General features: G+C 41.0%; 1 protein-coding gene across 2 annotated transcripts in view; it reads left to right on the forward strand.

Annotated features, from left to right (window-relative positions):
- st8sia1 (ST8 alpha-N-acetyl-neuraminide alpha-2,8-sialyltransferase 1) overlaps positions 1-7,256 on the forward strand; it is a 12,239-nt gene extending 4,983 nt beyond the window's left edge. Inside the window, exons 4-6 of one of the 2 annotated variants that reach the window (XM_040149744.1) lie at positions 2,413-2,507; positions 5,830-5,922; positions 6,668-7,256. In XM_040149744.1, the coding sequence (XP_040005678.1) occupies positions 2,413-2,507; positions 5,830-5,922; positions 6,668-7,148 (669 nt within the window). In that variant the 3' untranslated portion in view covers positions 7,149-7,256. Of the gene's footprint in view, positions 1-2,397; positions 2,508-5,829; positions 5,923-6,667 lie in introns of both variants that reach the window. The other variant, XM_040149735.1, reaches the window with a different exon arrangement.
- Positions 7,257-24,074: the final 16,818 nt, after the last annotated feature.

Genomic DNA, 24,074 nt, shown 5'->3' on the forward strand with positions numbered 1-24,074 from the left:
TAGATGATGATAAGGCTGAGATTCCTAACTAGGATACTTGTATCCCAGGGGGTAAATTTCTCCATTTTCTACGGAGTACATGGAAAGACTGTGAAATAGCTCAGTTGATTTGTGAAAAATATATAGAAAGAAAGTATACGGAACCTTTCACGTTTCACATTTTGTTATGTTGCAGCCTTATACTAAAATCGTTTAAATTCATTTTTTCCCTCATCAGTTTACACTCAATACCCCATACTGACAAAGTGAAAACAGAATTTTAGATATTTTTGCAAATTTATTAAAAATGAAAAACTGAAATGTCACATTGACATAAGTATTCGGACCCTTTGCTATGACAGTGAAATTTTTTTTTCTCTTGATTTTCTCTTGATCATCTTTGAGATGTTTCTACACCTTGATTGGAGTTCACCTGTGGTCAATTCAATTGGACATGATTTGGAAAGGCAAACACCTGTAAATATAAGGTGTCACAGCTGACAATGCATATCAAAGCAGAAACAAAGCCATGAGGTCGAAGGAACTGCCAGCAGAGTTCGGAGACAGGATTGTGTCGAGGCACAGATCTAGAGAAGGCTACAAAAAAAAAATCTGCTGTGTTGAAAGTTCCGAAGAGCACAGTGGCCTCCATAATTCTTCAATGGCAGAAGCTGTTAACAACCAGGACTCTTCCTAGAGCTGGCCGCCCGGCAAACACGTGCACTCGGGAGATATTGATAAGAGAGGTGACCAAGAACCCAATGGGTGCTCTGGCTGAGCTCCAGAGATCCTGCGTGGAGATGGGAGAAGCCTCCTGAAGGGCAACCATTAATGCAGCACTCCACCGATCTGGGCTTTATGGCAGAGTGCCAGATGGAAGCCTTTCCTCAGTGAAAGACACATGAAAGCCTGCTTGGAGTTTGCAAAAAAAAAAAAAAAAAAAACTCCCAAAGGACTATGAGACTGTGAGAAACAAGATTCTCTGATGTGATGAAACCTAGATTGAACTGTTTGGCCTCAAATATAAGTGTCAGGTCTGGGGGAAACCAGGCTCAGGACTTTAGACTTGGCAGAAGGTTCACCTTAAAACAGGACAATGACCGTAAGCACACAGCCAAGACAACACAGGACTGGCTTAGGGACAACTCTCTGAATGTCCTTGAGTTGCCCAGCCAGAGCTCTGACTTGAACCCAATTGAACATCTCTGGAGAGACCTGAAAATGGCTGTCCACCGACGGTCCCCATCCAACCTGACAGAGCTTGAGAGGATCTGCAGAGAATGAAGGAAAATCACCAAATCCAGGTGTGCAAAGCTTGTTGTGTCGTACCGAAGAAGACTCGAGGCTTTAATTGCTGCCGAAGGTGCTTCAACTGAGTACTGAGTAAAGGGTCTGAATAGTTATGTCAATGTGATATTTCAATTAAAGATAGAGAGCTAAAAGAAATGAATAAACAGTTCAAATAGTTAGCTAAAAGTAATGGAAAAACGCTGAGCACTGCCACTCCAAAAGGTAGCATGAATGCAAACTTGAACAAACCAGTGTCAAGATTTAATGCTGCAGTTCAGTTATATTTAAAAAAAATCTATAGATAGATATAGATCTATCTCAAGTTTCATATAATCACAAACTAAATAATATTGAGTTTTTAAAATCAAGTGAAATGAACACCTTTGGAACATGGGTGGTATTGATTAAAGGATACTTAAGTTAAACAGACAGGGCTGTGGGTGTGTGTCGGCCAAAAAAGGTAGAACCACTGTGATAGGAAAACCAAGCACAAACACAGTGCAGAGACAAAAGGACAGACATTATCCAGGGAACATACTTGATTATAAGAGGGGAGGAGAAAAGAGAATTTTTAGGAGCTATGCCTGTTTTTGATCCATCTGTGACATTTGTTTATATGACAAATAATGTGAGTTCACATCTATTGAATAGTTTTTGACCAGATGGAATTTGAAGATAGAGTTCATCTTTTTTTATCTTTATACGACAACATTTTTTTTTCTTGGCAGTACATCCTGTTTCTCTTCAGAATTATTCATGTATCCTTGGTATTTTTGATGGTAGATCATTTCACCACACATAATATAGACTGTGTTCCAGAAGCATATGCTAGAAGCAGAATCTGATTCATAAGCTGCATAACCTCGACTTCCTTTTGTAAGCCTCCTCTCTTCATAGCTCCTTGCTGGTTTTTCTTGGCTGTGAAGGGAAATTAGCTCTAGCTGCCGTCCCGAGCTTTGCTGAACACAGAGTGACTCGTGCACCTGCCTCAATTTTAGGATCTAAGTTCAGAGAACATTAATATCTGTTTTTGTGCATGCGTGTATGTGGGCTTTGCTTTACGTGTTTATGTCCAGGTGCTCATTTCTGTGTGTATGCTAACAAAGCTGTATGATGTCTTCTGCCCAGGACAACCCTCTGCAGCTGCCCCTGAAGAAGTGTGCGGTGGTGGGTAACGGTGGCATCCTGCGACACAGCAAATGTGGACGGCACATTGACCAGGCCGACTTCATCATGCGGTGAGAAATAAAGAACTCCGCGGGTATTGTAACTTCAAGTGTTTGCACGGATATGAGTGCTTCACTGCTCCTCCGAATGTGAAATAGCCGTGCCCAGGGCAGCAGCCAAGCACAGCCATCAGTGATAAAGAGAGCTGGTGTCGACCATAGCCGAGAGAGAGCGACAGAAAAATGGGGCACATCAAGGGCAAGAGAGAAAAGAGGTTGCTAGGCATGAGCAAGCAAAGTGGGAACAGATGAGGAAGGAAGACGAGATGAGCAAAAAGGCATAAAGCAGAATAAAACCATCTGGTGGAGGATTAAATATATTTTGCTTCAAGAAAACTACATCCTGAATATAAAAAAAAAAAGCAGGGTGACAATGTGGGATTTTCACACAAGAATCATTTACATATTATGAATAAAAGATAAATGTTTCTCATTTGAAAAAGCGTCTTAAACCAGTAGACGCATCTAAATGCAAAGCAGAAAAAATCAGTTTTATTCTGTTCATGCTACATGCCGTTCCATATCTGTTGATCGACTCCTGATACGGCCATCATCTTATTGACCTTACGAGTTTCAGCAAGTCTCTAAACCTCTTTGCGCCTACATTGTACAAAAGTTTAATTCTTTAACACACAGTGTGAAAGACTGACAGAGATGGAAGAATATGAGAGACTTTCTTCTACAGCAGTCTGACAAACATCGGCTGCTATTTACACAGCGGCACTACTTAGATCAGTTAGATCAGATACGCTCCTATGGGTCGTATCCAAGGGTAGGGACAAATGTTTAGGTTTGTCCCTAATAATAAGCCAACAAGTCCTCCAACCTAGACGAATTATTCCAAATTATATTATCAACAAGGTATACATTGAAAAAGATGTGTTTTAATCCATGTTGGTAAGTCAAATCCCAGTCCAACAAATTTTAAAAATCATATATTAGTCCGAGTTTTTGATACTTTTTGCCACAGAAAGCTAGAAGTTACCGTACGCCGTAAGCTAGCAGAGCTAGTTGTAAAATAGTTAACACTGCTGTTAAATTTGCACCAGAGATCGTCTTTTTAATCCAATACCTGTGGTGTATGTGGTAATGTCAGGCCATATAACCTCCACTTAAAAAGTGGACGTTTTGTTCCCAACGTTGAGACATGAATAGTAGGCTGTATGAAGTGATCAGGACCACAACGTTTTACTAGTATTTACGTAGCCAGCAACCAAAATCAGTCTCTAAACTCTCAAGATTGAGTGGCATGCATTTCCACAGCATAACCAGGACCAGGTTGCTGGAAAATAACAAACTTGTTTACATCAAACTTGTCAGTTGGCCTGTTGATCCTGACTGGTCAAATTGACTGTGCTTGTTTAAAGGTTCATTGTTATGTGATGAGAAGCAAAAATGTGGTATTTAAAAAGGTACACAGTTGCTTCTGAGTCATAAATATTTTCATTGAAATTGTCATTTTACTCAGAAAAAATGGGGGTGGGGCACAAAATGTGATGCTGCCTGAGGATGAACACCAAGCTTGAAACATCATGCAATCAAGCGTAGCTCCTCCTCCAAGCCCTCTCTATGTTCTTCATGCCATTGCGTGCCTGCGTTTGTGCACATATCGAGCATATTAAATTCTCTCCCTCTTTGCATTCAACATCTCCCTTCCTTCCTTTTCTAAGGAAGAATTTTTTTTTTTTCTTTTTCCATTGTTTCTCTACCACCATGTAAATGCGTCTACAAACTGTTGTTTCACTCCCAGTTTGGTGGAAGTGATACTGTTGCAAAAACCCCAAGACACTGAAACTAAAACACTTAAACACACTGAAGAAGAGGCCCCATGTGCCCCCAGCAGCATATTGTACTCTCCATCTCCAGTACAACAATAATGATTGTCCTTTGGAGAGAAGCTGAAGAAATTTACCGGACTCTCAGTCTGTCGTGGTGCAGGGAGCAGTGCTTTGAAAGGAGATGAGAGGAGCTAATGTGATCGACCATGATTAATTCCATCCCTCAACAAACCCAATGATGATGTAAAACAGATTCTTTCTAACCCCGCTGCCATGCATCCAAGCACCTCTTTGATACTTCAATATGAAAACGCCTGCCCTCAAATGCATACTCGAATGCACTGGCCACTATCTAGATGGACAGATAAGGCTTTGGGCAAGAGGAAAATTAATTTTTCTGTATTTTGGGTCCACTGCAAGGTGGCTCAGTGGCACCTTTTGCCTCCTCAAGGTCCAGGGTTTGAATCCACCAGCAGTCTGAAGATGTAAGCTTTCTGTCTAGATCTGCTTTGGTTTCCTCTGGGTGGTCCAGTTTTCTCCCACAGTTTCAAGACAAGCATGGATTAGTTGGAAAAGTCCTTCTTGCCCGAAAACCGACAAGTTTGGTATGCACTCTCCAGTGAGCCCCAACCTATCTCATATCACAAAATTCAATTTGGGGCTCAAATATTCCATTATGGAGTCTGCTGAAACTAGATCAATTTAATTTTAAGCCATTTTAGGCCCCATCAACTTAAATAAAAAAAAAATAAAAAAGTCAACCCGTCAACATCAGGGGGTGAGCCTGAAGGTTATTGAAACCAGGACTGATAAACCCGGAGGGAGGAAACACTAAAGCGACCAAACAATGGCATTTTTCAGCATTCACCAAAAAAAAAAAAGCCCTCACCTGCTGACCTTCATTTCCTACATCTGCTGATCATAAACAGCTCTGATGTGACAGAAGTGATAAACTACAAGACAGCTCAGGCTGGTAGGAGGCAATTATTCCATAAATACGGTGATTTACTCCACTAGATACATTATCTTGCAAACACCAAATGTAAATGTAGAATGTAATGCCACTGACCATTTTCATTTGCTTTATTAGTGATACAATGCCACTTTGTGTTTCTGTGTGTGGCAGAGAGAGAAAGTGAATAAGAAAGTTGTGTCGTGTAAAATATGTGAGCGTATTCAACCATTCATCACTGCAATATAGGGTGTAATTGCGAAGGGACATTGTCACTCCAGTTATTAATTTTTTTTTTTTTTTTTTTTTTGAAATTATGGCAACTATTCTGGGTGAGCCGGAGTTGTTGTCCTGCTGAATTCATCTGCTTCTCTGTTCACTATCATAATCCAATCTATTCAGGAGCTGAACTACCATAATGACTTAAATAAATCCTGTAATTGTTGGTGCTGTGTGTGTGTGTGTGTGTGTGTGTGTGTGTGTGTGTGTGTGTGTGTGTGTGTGTGTGTGTGTGTGTGTGTGTGTGTGTGTGTGTGTGTGCGCGTTTGAATAGCTTATATAAAATCTAAATTATGGCTATATCATGTGTGTTTTGTTCATTTAGGTGTAACCTTCCACCACTCTCACAGGAATATGTGGAGGCTGTAGGGATCAGAACACATCTGGTTACAGCCAACCCCAGCATCATAGAGAAAAGGTAATCAGTTTGAATTTTGAACATCACACCAAATCGGAATCATGTCCGTTCTCACATAATACAGTGTATGTTTGAGCATCTTAGCACAGACAGATGGAAAAGGCCAATGGGTTACGTAGTGAAAATAGTGTGATATGTGGAGATGTACTGTGAGATATCGAATTTAAAGAAACAATAATTAAACTTTATATAGTATTTCAAATGGCAGAAATGGAAATTGAAATAAGCATTAGGCAAGGCAAGTATTTGTATGGACCCTTTCAACAACAAGGCAACTTACAGTGGTTTAAATAAGACAAAATCTAATAAAAACAACTCCAGTATAAAATTACAAAGGAATAGGATTTAAAAAGAGTAAAGGAAACAAATTAAATGAAGCAAATAAAACAGAATTTAAAAAAAGGAGGTAAAATGAGAGAAACATTGCAAGTGCAAATCATAAGCCATTTTTCTTCCTCATCCTCTCTGCCGTTTGGCTCCAAATTGTTTAATTGTTTAGTGCTGATATGTTTTTTTACGACAGAGGGAAAATCTGTCCGTATGACAGAGACCCATTGTTTTTCTGCAGTATTACATGTGACCACACAGGAAACCCATTTCCTTTGTAGACAGGCAAAAAAGGAAGGGGGAGCAGTCGGCTCTACACGAGTCAACCAGTCATGAGATTATGAATGAATCTCAGACACTACAACACAACATATAGAATAACTCGGACTTTTTCTTCATATCACTCTGTCTTCGTTAGATTTCAGAACCTTCTGTGGTCGAGAAAAGCCTTTGTGGACAGTATGAAGGTCTACGGCTCCAGCTACATCTACATGCCAGCGTTCTCCATGAAGCCTGGCACTGACCCGTCACTGCGGGCGTATTATGCCCTGGCAGACGCCTCCTCCAACCTCACTATGCTGTTTGCCAACCCCGAATTCCTGCGCACAGTGGGCAAATTCTGGAAAGCGCGCAGCGTGCACGCCAAACGCCTCTCCACGGGGCTCTTCCTGGTCAGCTTGGCCCTTGGGCTGTGCGAGGAAGTGACGGCCTACGGCTTCTGGCCGTTCTCTGTCGGCCTGGACGAGCAGCCGGTCAGCCACCATTACTACGATAACATCCTGCCCTATAAATGGTTCCATGCCATGCCCGAGGAGTTTGTCCAGCTCTGGCAACTGCACAAAAGCGGCACGCTGCGCATGAGGGTAGGACGCTGCCCCCCTCAGGAAGGGGGGAGGTAGAGTGCTTTGAGGAGCGAAGTTATAGCGGTCAGTTGAAGTTGAGTGGGTTACAGGAATCAGGCGAAGATGTTTGGGTTGTGACTAGGCAGGAAGTTGTTGCCAGGACATAAATGGGTGCACACACTTCCTCTGAGGAACCTCGGCACTGCATCTGTGTCCATACATCCTCCTGCTCCCCCCCAGCTAATCCCTAATTATTATGACAATGTCCTCCACCCAGACCAGCAGCATCAGGGACAGAGTAGATGTTAACACACGCAAGGAGACACACACAATGTAAAATAATCAAACATTCCCAAAATCTGCCGCATCTTTAGCCCTTGTTTCTGAAATTGTGTGTGCGCATGGATGTGTGTTTTTTTGTTTTGTTTTTTTTTGGAAAGACTCAGCTGGGACTAATAAAGGTGAAAGTGTGTGGGGTTGGGTGGGTGGGGGATGGGATTTTTGTACGCTGACTACTGTATCTGACTGACATATGGGGCAGCTGGACCAAACCCCCCTCCGAGTCTTTGTTAAACAGAGACAGAAGGAGTGGAGGACCAGGGGGGAATAATAAAACACTGAAAGACTGGCGAAAATGCGAGGAACAAGGGAGCAATAATGGTGTCATGGTACCTAGTGGCTTGAATGGGACTGAAATTTAATGGAGGAAAGAAAAAAGAGTGGCAGGGGGGAGACGGAGTGAAGGCTGGCTGGTGTGTGTATGAAAGGATTTTTCTCTGCTTTTCTTCAACCAAGCGCTTGATTGGCATTCTCTGGTGCCAAATAGAGCTTTAGTTCAGAGCAGGCGCCATTAGAAATGGAGTCTTAAGTACTATATCCCCTAGAATGTTTAGCCAAGTTGTATTTTAACCCTTCACTGAAAAGGGAAAATGAATACACCCTGGTGTACCCGCATTGTTTTTGTTTTGCCAAATGTGATTTTTCAGGATTAATGTGAATTCTTTTTTTCAGTGGCCATGAAGAGAGGGGAGGAAGCATTATCGACATGTATAATCACATATGAACATTTGCTGCAAAAAAAAAAAAACAAACATCACATGTAGGTACTTCGCCTTTCATTTGGCGTCATCACTGACTGACTGTTCGGACTGATTCAATCACAAGCAGGCTCCTTTAGAATAGGGAAAAGAAAAAAAAAAAACAGCCTATCTTGCTTCTTTAGAGGGGCTGCTAGAAGTCCCCTCTTGGTAACTGTACTATACTTGCCAAGTGCCAAGCCAAGGGAACAGTGGGCTCTTTGATACGTGCTCTTGCGCTGTCCTTGTGCTCTCCAAGGGTGAGACACTGATCTAAAGAGAGGTAGTGACAAAAAGAGACTTGAGGACTCGATGTCACAAAGTGGTATGTTAATGGGCGACCTTTTTTTCTTTAGAAGCTGGACACCTTATAGATTAAGTTGTGATTTATTCACGCAACTACTGTTATTATTTTGCATTGGTGCACAGGAAGAACTGAGCCTCTGTCCTATGCTCCTTTTTTATAATTGTGATTTTTTTTTTTTTTTTTTTTTTTTTGTGCACAAGGGAAAAATAAGTCGCTTATGTACAAGCCACCATGACATATTTTTTTGTATTTGCAGGCCTTGCAAATGGAAAACAATGTACTTTTTTTTTTTTTTTTTTAAACAAAACGTTATTTAACAGTGATAAATGTGATCGTGCCATGTTGTCCGCAACAAAGGATGACTCTGCTTGGAGTGTACCACAATCCTTCAAAATACTGCTCAGACTCAAGGTGCACGTCGATAAGTTAGTGCTTTATGCTTTTATCCTCTCCTTGTCTGTTAAACCGAAAAAGGTCGAGTGCCTTTCAGATGTATTAAGGCAGAAAGACTCATTCAAACGAGACATTTCCGATGTTAATCATGCTCTTAAATGTGTTTGATTTTTTCCAGGCTATTCTTGGCTGTGTGGATCAATCAGAGAATATTTGACACATTAATGAGCCCTGACTTATGTAAAGTTAAACTTGACTTATGTTATGTTAAAGTGAGCTACATACTGCTGGACCAAGATAAGGAAGTGAAACAAAATCGAATAATTTCCAGTCCAAATGCACATGTGGCTCCTCAAGGCTGGGAACTGAACTTGATGAACACTTAGACCAATTGGTTTTACTTATTGTGATGTTTATTATTTGCACCTTTTTTATTTTTTGTTCTCTCCTGCCCAGTATTGTGAATGAATGAGTCGTGGCATGGTGTGAAATTTTAAGTAAGCATGAGGATTTTTAAATGTGTATGTGGTTTTGGTACACAGATTTTTTTTATCTTTTTATGTTTGGATTCATGCTCTCACTCCATCCTATCTGACTGATGGAAGAATAACTGCAAAGCTGAGGTTTCTTATTTAAAGCTCTGCAAGTTGAAACAAACTGCAGCTGTTGCTAAGAGAAAACATCTGAGTCCACTGTGTTCCTACTGCTTCAACCTACACAGCTTACATTCACATATCGTGTGCAACTTGTGTGTTCAAATCACTGACCAGCGACATCAGACATTTTTACGAGTTTCTGTCACTGATCTGGCGTGGACAAGCACGCAAGAGTGATATCATCACCATCGGCGGCAAGAGCAGCGTATCATAAATATAGTGAAATAGGACAGAATGAAATAGGAGCATTGTATTCACACAGTGGCAGTAGTGTTGTCCATTTCAATTCCTGTCTCAGCCCACCTGGTCACATTTAGAAAACTAGAGTATGTGTGGCTGGAGGGTGACCAGTTGGTTAGAGTCTGGTCATGGAAATGTCACAGTTGTGATCCCCTGTAGCGGCCATATTAACAGCTATACTGTCCTGGAGCAAGACACTATAGTCCTACATCATTACAATGTAAAACCCGCCACTGTTTGCGTCAAACTATTAGATCTTCAGCTGTATCCCACCTCATGAAGATAATGTCTTCTATTATTTAGTCCTGGCTGTTCATGCTGATGTCTTGGTGCAGGTTGGACACAGCAGAGAGACTCAGTTGTAGAGATGGATTTGTTGGAGGGTTTTTTTTCCATTGTGTCTTCACCTACACAGTTTGAGGACATGCTGTATCACAAATTACATTACAAACGTTATATGAAGTGGGTCAAATAGTAAATGAAAACCCATTTTGGCTTTTGTTTTAATCGGATGAAACTACTAAATGTTTAGGCAGGAAAAAAAGAAGTTAAAGCCTCTATGTGTAGGATTTTTATGCGACGACAACGTTTTTTTCAAATAATTCTGATGGCATAAGTTTTTGTCTGTAAAAAAAATAAGACAATCCTGGTGAACATTAGTGAAGTCTACGTTGTTTTCTGCCCATTTCTCTTGATATCCTTGGGTCGAATCATTGCTGTCTTTCTTGACACTACCACAGGGGGTGCCAAAGTCAGCAATTTTCATATTATACACACAGTGGCTTTAAAAAACTTAAATCCAACCCCAAACAAATAATTAAAGATTAAGTATATTTCATATTTAACTGTACTCTAATTCTCTGATTAATAATTGACACAATTTTGGTTATGATGATACAGTAAATTAGGTTTAAACAAATATAATAATTTGCAAAGACTGTTTGACCCATTTTTTATCACTATCAGTCCGCAGAGTTAAACTTTCCAACGTATTTAAATATTTCATGTTATGCCGAGCTTGGTTAATTCAAACAGATGTAAATGTGCTTTATTTGCCTTGACTGAATGAATTTGTTAGAAAAAGATGAAGAAAAAAAACTTGTTGAAGGCACTGCTGTTTATGCCAACCCAACTGTCACCTCCTCTGCTCGTTCAAATCATATGATATGAACGACCTTGCCTGAGCATGTTAAAAATAAATAGGAAATTGCAGTTCACAATGGACTAAACCAATTGTATGTGACACCTGGATTAAACTGTGAAGGATGAACAAGAAAAAAAAAAAAAATCAAAACAACCATATCCATATACAAGGCAAACATTGGTGTCCAATAAAAAAAGGAAAAGTTTAAAAAATGCTTTCAGCTGTGTGGTTTTGTTGGTTGTTTTGGTGTCGGAGTGGTGCCAGGTGTTGCTCTGTTATGTGTACCCATGGTTCTGCTCATTCGTAGGTGATATATGCTTTTTTAATAGCCATATATTAGTGTAGATGTGCTTAAAATTAAGAAAGGTGTTTTCCTGTCTTCATGTTTGAAGCAACTGTGGCTTTTTATACCATTTCCTGTGCTTTCCCTTTGTGTGGTTGTGCAAGAATTTTACTACCCCATATAGTTTGTTTAGTGGTTATGAATATTTCTGCTCCCGGGGAATGGCATAAGTGAACCCTCTGCTTGCCACAGCTCTGTCTGCGTGGCCTGTTTTCTAGGCCATGAATTTTTAAAGATGTGTCAGCAAAAGCTGCACAGCTGTATCCTCGGCCCCTGTTCCGTGCTGACCATTCAGCTTCACATTTGCTGGGTTTAAGATCAAGGCCCTATCTGGAGTTAGCTAAGGTTGTGGAGCATATTAACGATGATATGGACATAATTATGGAGATTTGAAGGAAATGGATGAGTGTACTTGCGTGTGTGTGTCTGTGTGTGTGTGTGTACATGTGTGTGCGTTTGCATGCACTAGGGCCTTCCTTACTTGTAAAGGGACAGTTCTACCTTTAGGGAATTATACTGTATTTAGCCACACTAGCAGCACAGCTCTGTGGATTGGCAATGTCAGTCTGTCGGCTGGTCCGCCACTATGGTCAACTATTATTAAATAAATTGCCATAAAGTTTTGTACATCCCAGGGGATGAATGACATGGATTTGGGAAAAAAATGTTAGATATTCATAATCCCCAGACGATCAATCTTGCTGACATTGGTGAACCTCTGACTTTCCCTCTGGGACCACCAGCACGTTGACATTTTTGCCTTTTAATGAAGTGTGTTGGCAACTTTCAGATTGAAGTCCAGATGCCTGGACTTCAGTGCCATGAAGTCCAGGCATTCATGTTCTCTTTGAGATGATTAGTAATAACTTTGGTGATCCCTTCCTTCCTCTAGCGCCATCATCAGGTCAATTTCATTTTGTCCAATACTTGGGTTTGTGACCAAACACCTGCAAAGCTAGTGACATTCCCATCAGCCTCAGCTGTACTTTGCAGGTTTTAGCATGCTAACACACTAAACTACGATATTTAACATGACAAACATTACCTCAGCATGCTAGCATTGTCATTGTCAGCATGCTGACGTTGGCATTTAGCTGAAAGCACCACTGTGGCTGTGCGTAAGGCCTCATAGAGCTGCTAGCATGACTGTAGACTCCTAGTCTTGTTTCTTTTGTTCCAGGATGACACAAGTTCACATTTTGTCGGTGCGTGCAACTTGACAGTGTGATTATAGGTGAAATAAGCTCAGTTACTGGATCCGGAAATAACCTGCTGTTACGTTACGTTTATGATATTTTATGGTAGCCCTCGTAGCTCTGTTCAGGGATCTAGAAATATACTTGTAGTGAGGTGAAAAGATCTCTTGTTGGCATTAAATGAAAAGGAAAACTTAAGTTTGAGTTCTAATTCGCGTCCATGGCCATGAGGTAAAGAGACCTATCGACCTGTAGCTAAAACACATGCCCCACTTTTTCTCCAATTGCCAAGTCCATGTCTTATTTCTATTTCTGGCGCTCAAGCTACCCACCCATAGAAAGTAGCAAATGTTAAAACTTGAGTGGGACTAAGAAACTCTCTGTCTCTCTCTCTCTCTCACTCACACACACACACACACACATACACACACAGCTCTATTAAAGCTTATAATAGCAACTCTTGGACACGCATGAGTGTTTTTGTCTTTCCACAGCATGCACCCAGAATTCCCTGAGCATGTTGAAAAATTCAGCTCAGAATCTACAAATAAACACCACATAAACCTGGATATAAGGTTTTTTTTTTTATGCCATGCAACACCGACTTTTAATAAGCTGGAAGGATTTAGTGTTTATGTTCAGTTACAGTGAATTCGTGAATTTCTTGTTCTGTCACAAACGTTTGAATTTCATATCAAGGTAAGTTTCATTTTCTAGGCTCATTTTTGATACTGATGTGTTACAAAACAAATCTGTATTCAAAAAGTTCCTCTAGAAGAGACTGACGCTTTGCTGTGAGTGGTGACTGAACAGTGAAAAAACTGTAAACACTATTTTGGACTGACAGATCACCTCTAAGTCTATAATGGAAGACTACGAGGTATTGAGGGGTTGTCTTGGTATGTCGTGTTTTTATTTGCTTATGGCACCGTATGATGCTCACAGAAGGTGACTCTGGTTGCCTTTAGATCCACCTTGCATCTTAATACAGTGCAGGATTTCTTTAGGCTTTTATTGGCGAGTCAATAGAGCCATCGACATGTATGCGCCCACCACGAATTCAGTGCTTTTCCAATGTTTGGCCTAGCCAGAAATGACAGCAGATATTAAACTTTAGAAAGGGCTTTCCTTGTAGAGTACAAGTCTACTTACCAACTTGAATTATGCTGCATGGAGCACTTTTAAACACTGTCAGTGTATCCTTTTCAAAGCAAAACGTCAATCTATAGCGTGGCCATTTTGCCACTCTGTTGAGTCAACACAGTAACTGATAAAGCCCCATGTTGAGTTTTCGGCATGCAAAAGTTAAGAGTCGGAAAAATATCAAAAAACACCGCACAAACAGTGCACCTCTGCTATGATTTTAATAAGTGTGTTGCCATCCACCTGTTTTTATGTGCATTTTCAATTTGTAAAAAAAAAAAAAAGTCAAAATGTGCTTCACTGATGTGGAAAAGTTGATGTATTGATAGAGAGGAAATGCAAAAAAGTGTAATGGAAACAGAATTACCGAATAAGTCATGACGTACAGTAAATGAAGCATGTGACTCAAACATTACTTGTCATTGAAGAGAGAGGTGGAGACAGGAGAAATAGCGCCACCAGCTGTTTATCTTGATGCATCCACCTCCAATCAAACACACATTAATTTGCAATTTTTTTTTCTTGCGTATTTTCTGGAAATTCAGTTCACACAGATCCTTGGTTGCGCTCTAGGTGACTCACGGTACCACAGCAGCTTCATCAAGGGCTGAAACATTGCTCTGCAGCCGCGTCATAGCAGCAACACCGTCATGATTACAGGCGGGACTATCTAAGCTACCTTGTCTCTGTCTTTGCATAGATGGATTCCTGAGTAATCTGCTATTTGCACAAATAACAACTTGAATTCTGACTTGTTTTCTGATTTATATTTGAATATAGTAGATTAAAAAGATAATAAACATTACTACAATTTAAGACACTTGTAATGTACTTAAAATTATACTAATGAAGTGAATCAATCTACTGGATATTTTCCACCGTCAGCACATCAATGAGTATAGTATGTGCAGTAATATGGATAGCACCTCTTAATGCTTGGGTCAGATGTGCTGCAGAGCTTTTAAGTATCAGCAGCTCAGCCCAGGCTAAAGCTGTCTGAAGGATGTTTGGAATTGATCAACAGTGTAATGCCACTTTATAGTGGCCACTGTAACGACGATACTGGGCAGATTTGTGTTCCAGGCACAGACAAACGCTCACACGTGCACAAAGTATCACTCCATCTCTGCATCCAACCGCCCACGTAGAGATTTGACCATTGCGGTTTTGAACTGAGCCTGTGGATTTCCCCTGAATTCCAGTTCTCCTGGTCATGGATTTGGATTTTCTGTCTGCTCATTCATCCTTTCATTCATTCAGTCCTGACCTGCCTGCCTTTCCAGCCAGTAGTATCACTTTACCTGCTCCTCCTCCCCACTCACCTGCTCACCTGTTCCCCATTCCTCATTAGCTCCCTAGTGTGTGTGTGTGTGTGTGTGTGTGTGTGTGTGTGTATATATATATAGAAGTCAATTTCCCAATGCTCTCTGCCAGACTCTTTTCATGCCATGAGCCTTAGCTTTCCAGCACTCTGTTCTTTGCCTCCCCGTTTTGATCCTGATCCTTTTGACCTTGCCTGTGTTATTTGGATTTTGCCTCAGTCCAACCATTTGTACTTTGTTTGCCTGCTTGGATTTTTGTATCCTTATTTGTTTTTTCTGCTAAGTAAAGACTGTAATTTTACATCTGCCTCCTGAGTCATGCGCTTGGTTCACTTTTCTGGGAACCGTGACATTTCCAACTCCGCCTAATCTACTCCAGACCTCCAACCAGCTAGAAAAAGTCTCACTGTCTGTCTGTACTGATATGATTGGTGTGTCTCTAGCATGCTAACTTTAACCACCAGAGATCTTTAGTATGTGCTTGTTGTACATGTGACCTGTTCTTTAACATGCATTACCACACATTGAAATTTTTAAAATTCTAGAAGTTAAGCAGGCAGAAAGTCCAAAAGTGTTTTGGCAATCGTTAAAAAATGATTAGATGGATGTCAGATGAATTGGAATGTAATATGTGCAGCTGTTATACCTTTTTTTATTCCAAACAAAGTCTCAGAGGGAACATGTTACAAACATCCAGAGTAATGTCATATCCGCAAGTTGGTTTTGCAGCTTTTGCACAAAAGTGTCTTTATCGAGGCCTCTGGCCAATAAGCACAATATTGAAAATTTGCATGCCAGGCGTCCATCTGTGAACTTCCATCAGCCTGTATTCATTCATGGCTTCAACACCATCAAGAATAATGTTTCACCTGCTGGATCCTTCTGGCCCTTGTCATGCGTTTTATCAGTCAGGTCCACCTAGTCAGCCAAATTCACAAATGCAGGTGTACTGCTGTATGCATGCAAGTACACGTTCCTGTATCCACATGCTGTACAACCGATAAAGGTTTTGTCTCCCCTGTTGTCCCTCCCCCTTTAATACAAATGATATTTATAGAAGGTGGGAGACAGCAAATTAAAACGGTGTTTCTGCATTGCCACCTCCAAGTTCTCAGCTTATGTAAATGTATCCCTCAGTGCAAACCAGCTTTGTCAATATCCGCAGTAGGGTGCCAAAAGCGTCTTGTAGTTTCCAAAATGTTGTTCTCTCTAAATTTCTAAAACGGTAACAACTGAGCCCTGATTACTAGTCAGCACAGCACGAACTGGTACTAGATAACACGGTGTCAGGACACCTTTGTGAACAAGGGTCAGTATCTGGAAGTAAAGGAGACTAATGTGTGCTCATTTCATTCGTTTAAAGAAAGATTTATTGAAAGATGACTAGATTTTTGGAATTATTTAACACCACCAGCAGCTATTTTTCCCTTGATTCAAAAAACAAATAGCGTTTGAATAGCATGTCCCTAGCATGTTCAGAATGCAAGTTATGCAAGTATGCTTGTAGTTTTAAAAGACAGTTTTCTAGGTTTAGTACACTCTTATTTCCTCATTTACATTTTCTCATTTGTGAGGACATGTCACCAACCAGTGCGTTAGCAATCACAATTAACCAATCAATCAAGGAGTAAACTTTTCCTTCTCATTATGACATGTTTCATTTCTTTCATTGTCTAAAGTTATTGATCCAAGACCACCTAAGATGTCTTTGAATCCCCTATTTTTGCTCTGATCCATCTGTTCCATAAAATATTGTTTTGCAATGTGATTTTTTTTTTTTTTTTTTTTCATTTTGACCCTTGTTGTAAATTTCTAACTAAAAATCAATATGCCTGCCAGTAAACAAGCATCTACATTACATCCAGATGTCTTTGGATGGGAAAAGCATTTGGCAGTAAGACCCAGGGCTGCACGCGGCTTACTTTTCAAACCAGCATTGTGTGACAAATGTTACTTCAAAGCAACCTAATTTCCCAGTGGACTCAGCAGTTTAAGCATCAACTCAACTGTCATTCAACATATTATTGTATGTCTTTGGTATGTCATGAAACACGATATCACAGTGCATTTATATGAGCATAGTTATAAATTTTAAAAATGCATGTTTCTTTTGAATGAAAATTTTCCTCATTTTGTTACTTTCTTTGTCGGTCCAATTCTTTTTTGTAGAGCCAGTAATGGCTTATAGCACTACAAAGAATACTAAAGGAACCAAATAAATAGCTTATGTTTTAATGACTTCTCTGTATTTCCATTTTTCATGCTCTTTCATCTATATTTAACTCTCTCTGTTGATATTTGGCAGTACTTCGCCCCCTTCATATGCACACACATGTGCCCATACACACGCGTATGCCGGCGTTTCTCTGGCGGCCTGTAAATGCACAGGGGGAGGCAGAAGGGGAGAGCAGCCGTTGGGACATGCAAATGTAAACATGCTTCCCCACCGGTGCCCATTGTCAGCTCTCATTAAATCCAGCAGCAGGCCCCCTGGGCCAATTAAGGCATGGGGCTGCACTCGTAAAAGCCATGGCATTGGCTCGTCGCTAGAAGCCCCCTCCCTAGTGTTGACATTATGGAGGAATAATAAGGGAGGCTGGTGGGAGGTGAGCAGTGTACAGGAATTTTTCAATTAGTGAATGGAGAGAGTTAAAAGCATCGAAACACGCTTCTAGAGCCACTCTGTTAGCTTCTTTAAATAAATCTCTGGTATCATGCATCAGAAAAGTGAGGGAAACTTTCTCTATCACACATATGTTCCCCACTGAAAAACAGGAAAAATGAAAACTCCCAGAATCTCAGGCTGCCAATCATCTGTGTGCACTATCTACTATCTCCTAATTGCTCAGTATCGTATCACCAGAGCTCATATCTTCATATTTTTGTTAAGAAACTCCACCCATACTGCAAATTGATTTTTTTTTTTTTTTTTTTTTTTACTTTCATGCAGATAATGCAGGCATAAAGCAGGCAGGGAGGGAGGAGCAGTCAAGGGAGGGTGAGAGTTCGGTGTGCCTGGTTTATTGGTCCATTTTTTTTATCCAAATCTCTTTAAGAGCTGCCCACAGTGACTGTAAGTGGGTGAAAAGAATATTTTGATTAAGCCTTGTTGTACAAATGTTATCCCTCACGGTTGGATCGCATAATCGGAGACTGTCGTCTCATATGAAACAACCCCATATGTTGTTGGTGCAAGCAGCTCATTATGACCCATAGTTACGGGCTTATTTATTCTTCAACAGTCATTTTTAACATTTTATCTGTGGCATATCTCCTGCCACCGGTAGGGGCAGTGATTCAGAAAGATACCTCTGTCCGTCCTATCAGAGGGTTGGGAAAAATGACCTATATGGTTGTTTAGGTCAGAGGACTTGTTGCAGAATTGAGAGGCAAGTAATGAGAGACTCACTTCAACATCCTTGTCTCTTTCCACTGTTTGTCTAATTATTGTCAGGTCATAGGCTAATGTCTTGTGTGTCGCCACATGACAAATTGAGGGTTTTTCGGTGGAATGAAATAATGCTGTTTCTGCCACAAAAAAAAAAGCAAAAAAATATTATTAGAGAGAAAGAAAAGCACTATCATCTGTCCTTCTCTGCCATCTAGCTCTGTCCCTGGTGGCGTGCCATATTTCCCTCAGTTCCAATCCATAATGTATCACATAGCCAACGGGGGGGGGGGGGTAGCAGTAAGCCTCTGGGTATTCCAAAGAACAGAGGGCAATTTGGAGATGGCCCATGCAATCCACTTGAAAGGACTAGAAGAAAACAGGATTTAGAGGCTGCGATGCAATTTTAGCCACTTTGGAAAATAATTCAAACTGGGGTGTTTGAGTTATAAAATAATTAAATAATCGTTTATTTATCATTTACACAAATAAAGTTAAAGCGGCTATTATCATTTTTTATATTAACAATGGATCAAATCACAACTTGTAATGTATAATGACAAACCCACAGATAATTACCAATCAACCCTGCAGTTTTCCACAGCTGTAGGGAGTCTTTTAGCATCTTTTAACTCGTTGTTTTGGTTAAACACAACCAAGACTCAGCTTTAATTTGTGTTGTTTCCAGACGCAGCTGGCAGCTTTCAGTGAAAATTCTCCAAAAGTCCACTGTGAGCTAACTGCCCAGCACCAATAAGCAATTAGTAGGTGAACATAGCAGAGCATTTGGCAGCTAAAGAGCCCGATATTTCCCTCGGGAGAAATAACTATTACAGTATGTCAGCATTTAGCTGAGAGTAGACTCAAAACTTTACATTTTTCTTCTTTCTATTTCTTTTTGACACCTTTTGTTGGTCTGTTTGAATCAGTCCAAGAAAGTCCAATGTTCATCTTGTGTAACTCTGGAGGTCAAAATATCTGGACATTTTGTGCTTTTATCTCTGCCTCAGCAAGAGATAGTGGGCAAAAGACAGGGATGGGTCAAACAGGGGCAGAAGCAGAGTGAGGAGTTGGCGAGGAGAAAGTGTCAGCAGCGAGATTGCCTCTGGACCAATCACGTTGTCCTGCTCTTTCTGGACCAATGACCTTCCCACCCCTCTGAACCATGGCCAACAATGTGAGTAAATTGCCTGGCTTGGTATCAGTTGCGGCCAGACTCTAGACATGGGGGATGAGAAATGCTTATTCAGTTGAGCTATGACCTTCCTTAGGGTAAACGAAAGATCGATGTGGTTAAAAAGCACTGGTAATTGGAAGGAAGATGACGAAATGCAGCCACTGACACACAAATCCAGCCATCTGTCTGAGATCTCAAACCGACTAATCAATGTGCAGCACTCTAAGTCAGAGCGAGAGGAATGAGAATTGACTACAGGTTATCTTTCATCAGCACGGGTCATCTTTCATCCAAGACTAAAATGTAAGCTTTTCCAAGTGTTTCGGGTAAATTGTCAGCAATCAGGGTGATATCATGTAACTGTTAAAAGGCTATTTGCAGGGAGGTCTTAAGTGACCGTTTGCTAAGCCACATCCCCTGCACTTATGCAGTTTCCAAAAATTAGCAGATTTTACTCAAAATGTTTAGTATATCTTTTCAACAATGTGTCCTTGGTTTTAGACAGAACTAGACAAAAGCAGGCACCTCATTTATAGCTGGCAAACTAGCTGGCAGACTTGATCAGGTGTAGCTATCTTGCTAATTAAGCCAACGTTAACTCCATGACTTACAGAACTCTGTCCCACGCTGCTTTTTATTGTTTCCAGTATCCTAAATACAGAATCTTGTAAAAGGGGCCTTAAATATGCTTCATAAATGATATAATGCTAAAAGGCAGGGGCTAAAGCTACATGTCCCAGGCAAAAAGTCAGCATCCTCACCTTCTGATAATCCATGATGGGAGTAAAGAAACAGTTCAGGTATTAAAATGGTAAGGTGAACTGCAAAATCAGACTGTTCGCTCTAACATAATATTGTTTGGCTTCTTAGCTTATACTCGTTTGTAGTTTCAAAACATATTCACTCACAAGAGAAAAGGCTTTTAGGATGAGGACTAACCAATGTGTTTAGCAAATGCTATGTCAAATTATGTTGGCTGGGGACGCTAGTGTGTAAAACCCAAAGATAATATAGAGCAAGACAGCCACTAACGTTACCCCAAACTTTGATATTAGCATCCAGGCAGTGGGGAAATACTTCACATTAGATGGGCTAGTTGTGAACAGGGCCTTTTTTTTTTTTTTTTTATCGTGACCTGTTACTTCACAAACTAACCTAGTGATTTAATGATGTGCTCTTTGGCCTTGGAATCAAACTTGGTTACTACTGTAGGTAGTAAATTAGTTAGCCGGACATACTAACATTAGCAGCTTACAGCAGACAAAGACACTGTTTGATGTCTTCCTTACACTTTTGCTTGTGTGTTTTGGGTTTTGGAGAGACTAACAGAAAGACACACCCTCCAAACTCTATCATTCTTACAACATCCCCATGCACGCCGCTTCAACCATGAATGTATTATGAAAACTGGATACCGGACTCCAAGATGGCAGCCGTTCACTTAAATGAAAAATGCCCACCATGCATATTTGCCAGAAAAGTCTTCTAGTTTCTATTGGTTTGCTTCCACTTACTGCAACCCACAGCGCATGTGAATTACACAGTTTTCTACGAAATCTATGTAGCAGGGCACCAGTAGCAGCCTAAGTCCGGCATCAGTGTCTACGCAGGATGTGCTCAAGCACAGAACTGAGTGCAGCTGCGTTTTGGCAGCACTCAGAGCCCAACATGCAATAGCTGTAGTTGTGCAAGTAAAATGTAAGAAAATAGACTTGAATATAACAGTCTGCTTCAGGTCATCACTTCTATAGACAGTCGTCTCTTTTCATAATAGTGGTCAATGAGGAAAATGCTTTTTTGGCCTTAGAGGATTTTTTTCATTGCGGCATCGTGATTGGCCACTGGGACACACTGGCAGCCCGGCCGAGTGGCAGTGCCGTATCCAGCTCTCCTAAATCATCCGCGGATTCAACATGTGGTGAAATCCAAAGCTTGACAGACCTATACAGTAGAACAGCTTCAGGGAAACGGTTGTAGGAATATAATGAAGTCAGTCTGAAACTTTGAAGCATGGAGATACACGAAATGAGTGTGAAAAAGCACTACCACAGTGGCTCATTGTTGGCCACTAAAAAAAGAAAAAAAACCCCAATCTAATGTTCAGATGGGTCATTTGGTGTTATGGATTCCAGGAAAGCAAAAAAGTTGGACCAGAAGCTTTTGGTATTAACATTACGCCAAGCTGAAGTATGTTATTAAGAAAATTAGTTTGTTTAACCTGGAAATCTTCTCTGCATACTTGGCATGTGTTTGTTCTTGGAATTTGATTTAATTCAGCTGACACAGCATGATTTTTCTGTCTGAAAAAACTCGACATGCACAGAAACTTGTTTATTTAACTAACCTAGTGTTTGTGTCAATGCAAGCGCAGGTAATAACTGGGTTACAGTTGCTTCCTGATGGCTCAGCTGGGGAAGGCATGTACCATGCAACCAGCATATAACCACAGTGTCCTCAGTTTAAAACTGGCCTAGAGCCTTAGTCACATGTAGCTAATCTCCTCCATCTCTCCCAACCTTTTCTTCCCCAAAGTCTCTCAGCTGTGTTTATCCGGTTAATGCAAAAAATGTCAAAGATATAATCTTAAAAAAACGACGCTGATTTAAAAAAAAAAAAAAAACACTCCACTTTCGATTACATGGTGAGTGGTTACGTGAATTCAAGATTTACTCCGATGTTAAATGGAGTACTGGAGCACATGCATACAGTATCTCAACCTCATTCACATTCTTGTACAGAATTGTTGGCAGTTGTCAGTACAGTAGGGTCGTAATTTCTTTCCAATGAATAAGAGTGTGGCATGAATTCAAATTGGCTACCATAGACATGACCCTGTCTATCACATGCTATCTTGTGACTTAGAGGCTGAATAGTCAGTTCTCCTCAAGACATCATTACAAGTGTGACCTTGTTGAATCTCTTTGATACACGAATTTCCACGTTGTGACATTTTACTGACCTCTGAACTTCTCAGCATGGCAGAATCACCATCTGCATACATGTAAGCTGAAGTTTTAGCCAGTAAAGACCCTATTTACATGTATTATTTCCAATTAATTTCCACTGCAGCTTACTTTCCTTTCCAGTGCACAAAAGTATAAGTAACATTTCACAAGAGACGGAAAAACACATCCTCTTAGCCTTCTGACAGTCCCCCATGCTTCTTACTATCGAGTGGTTTAAGGAATAGTTTGACATTGTGGGAAATATGCTTATTTTCTTTCTTGCTGAGCGTTAAATGAGAATATCGATACCACTGCCAGTTAGCTTAGCTTAGCAGAGCATAGGACTGGAAACAATGAAACAGCTAGCCCTACCTAGAAGCACCTTATCCTTTAGGTCATCTGAAAAATCTGAAATCCCTAAATTTGGGGATACATGGTTTCCTCAGACAGTGAAGAAAGTGCTTTAGTTTAATGAAAGTGACAGGCTTAGTGAGTGTGGGGCCATCCTGCTGCTTGTTTGTAACCCCAGAGCTCAACAACAGCCACCTGCACAGAGCAAAGACCCTTAATTATAATTAGAATGACCTCCTTCGCAGCTATGCCCGTGTGTTTGTAGGTGCGGGTGCATATGAACAGCCTATGTGCGATTTGCATTACACCACCATCATTTTTTTTCTTTTCCGCTCCTCTCTGCCCACTGAACCTCCTTGCCCCTTGTGAACTTACTGTTGTTGATAATCCAATCGGCAATGCGATAGACTTGAGACCGGTCCACGATGTACCCCCAGCCTCCTGCTCAATGTCGGGATGGATAATGCAGTCACAGGTATTGACAGGGAGCCTTTGACTCCCACGCGAGCTGACTCATAATGTTGGAACTAAGAAGGCATATGGGCAGAATTTGGAGAATAATGACAAGTGGGTGGAAAAATGAGTAGGTGGGAGAACAGGCAGGGGGTTCTGCATCTGACTATACCAAAGAGCTTTGTTCATAATTTATTTGTTTCTCTCTCTCTCTCTCTCTCTCTCTCTCTCTCTCTCTCTCTCTCACTTTCTTGTCATCTTCTGTGGGAGGAGCATGGGGAATAAGTGCATGTGTTAGTGTGTGTGTGTGTGTGTGTGTGTGTGTGTGTGTGTGTGTGTGTGTGTGTGTGTGTGTGCAGAGGTTGTGGTCCTGTGAGTGCCAGCCAGGTCTGTTCCAGGATATTTATAGCTCTCATTAGACACATCCCGCTAGAGCCAGGGTCACAGCACAGTGAGGTGAAAACTAAGAGAGAGACTACATTTGTCTCACACCAGCAAAACACTAACACTGTAATACGCGAACACACGCGAACACAGGCACCTGATTTGAGTCTGTACCCGCTATGGACACAGGAACAGAATGTACAATAGGACGCTGTCAGCATCTGCGTCAAACAACGTAAGCCTTCTGACCAGAATTCCTATTCCCACCATCAGGAGTTTCCCCCCAAAACCACGTTTTGCATGTTAGCGCACGCGCACATTCTGTCAACGCACTGTCTGAGCTGATCATCTGTTCAATCTGTCTGGTTGAGACATCGCAGCGTGCATTTGGTGCAGCAGGTGGCCAGTGGGCGTAAGGGAGTGGGGGAGCCCGCTTTTGCCAAAAAGACATGGTGAAGTGAATCA

This window comes from Xiphias gladius, chromosome 2 (genome assembly GCF_016859285.1).
Source record: "Xiphias gladius isolate SHS-SW01 ecotype Sanya breed wild chromosome 2, ASM1685928v1, whole genome shotgun sequence".
Classification (NCBI taxonomy): domain Eukaryota; kingdom Metazoa; phylum Chordata; class Actinopteri; order Istiophoriformes; family Xiphiidae; genus Xiphias; species Xiphias gladius.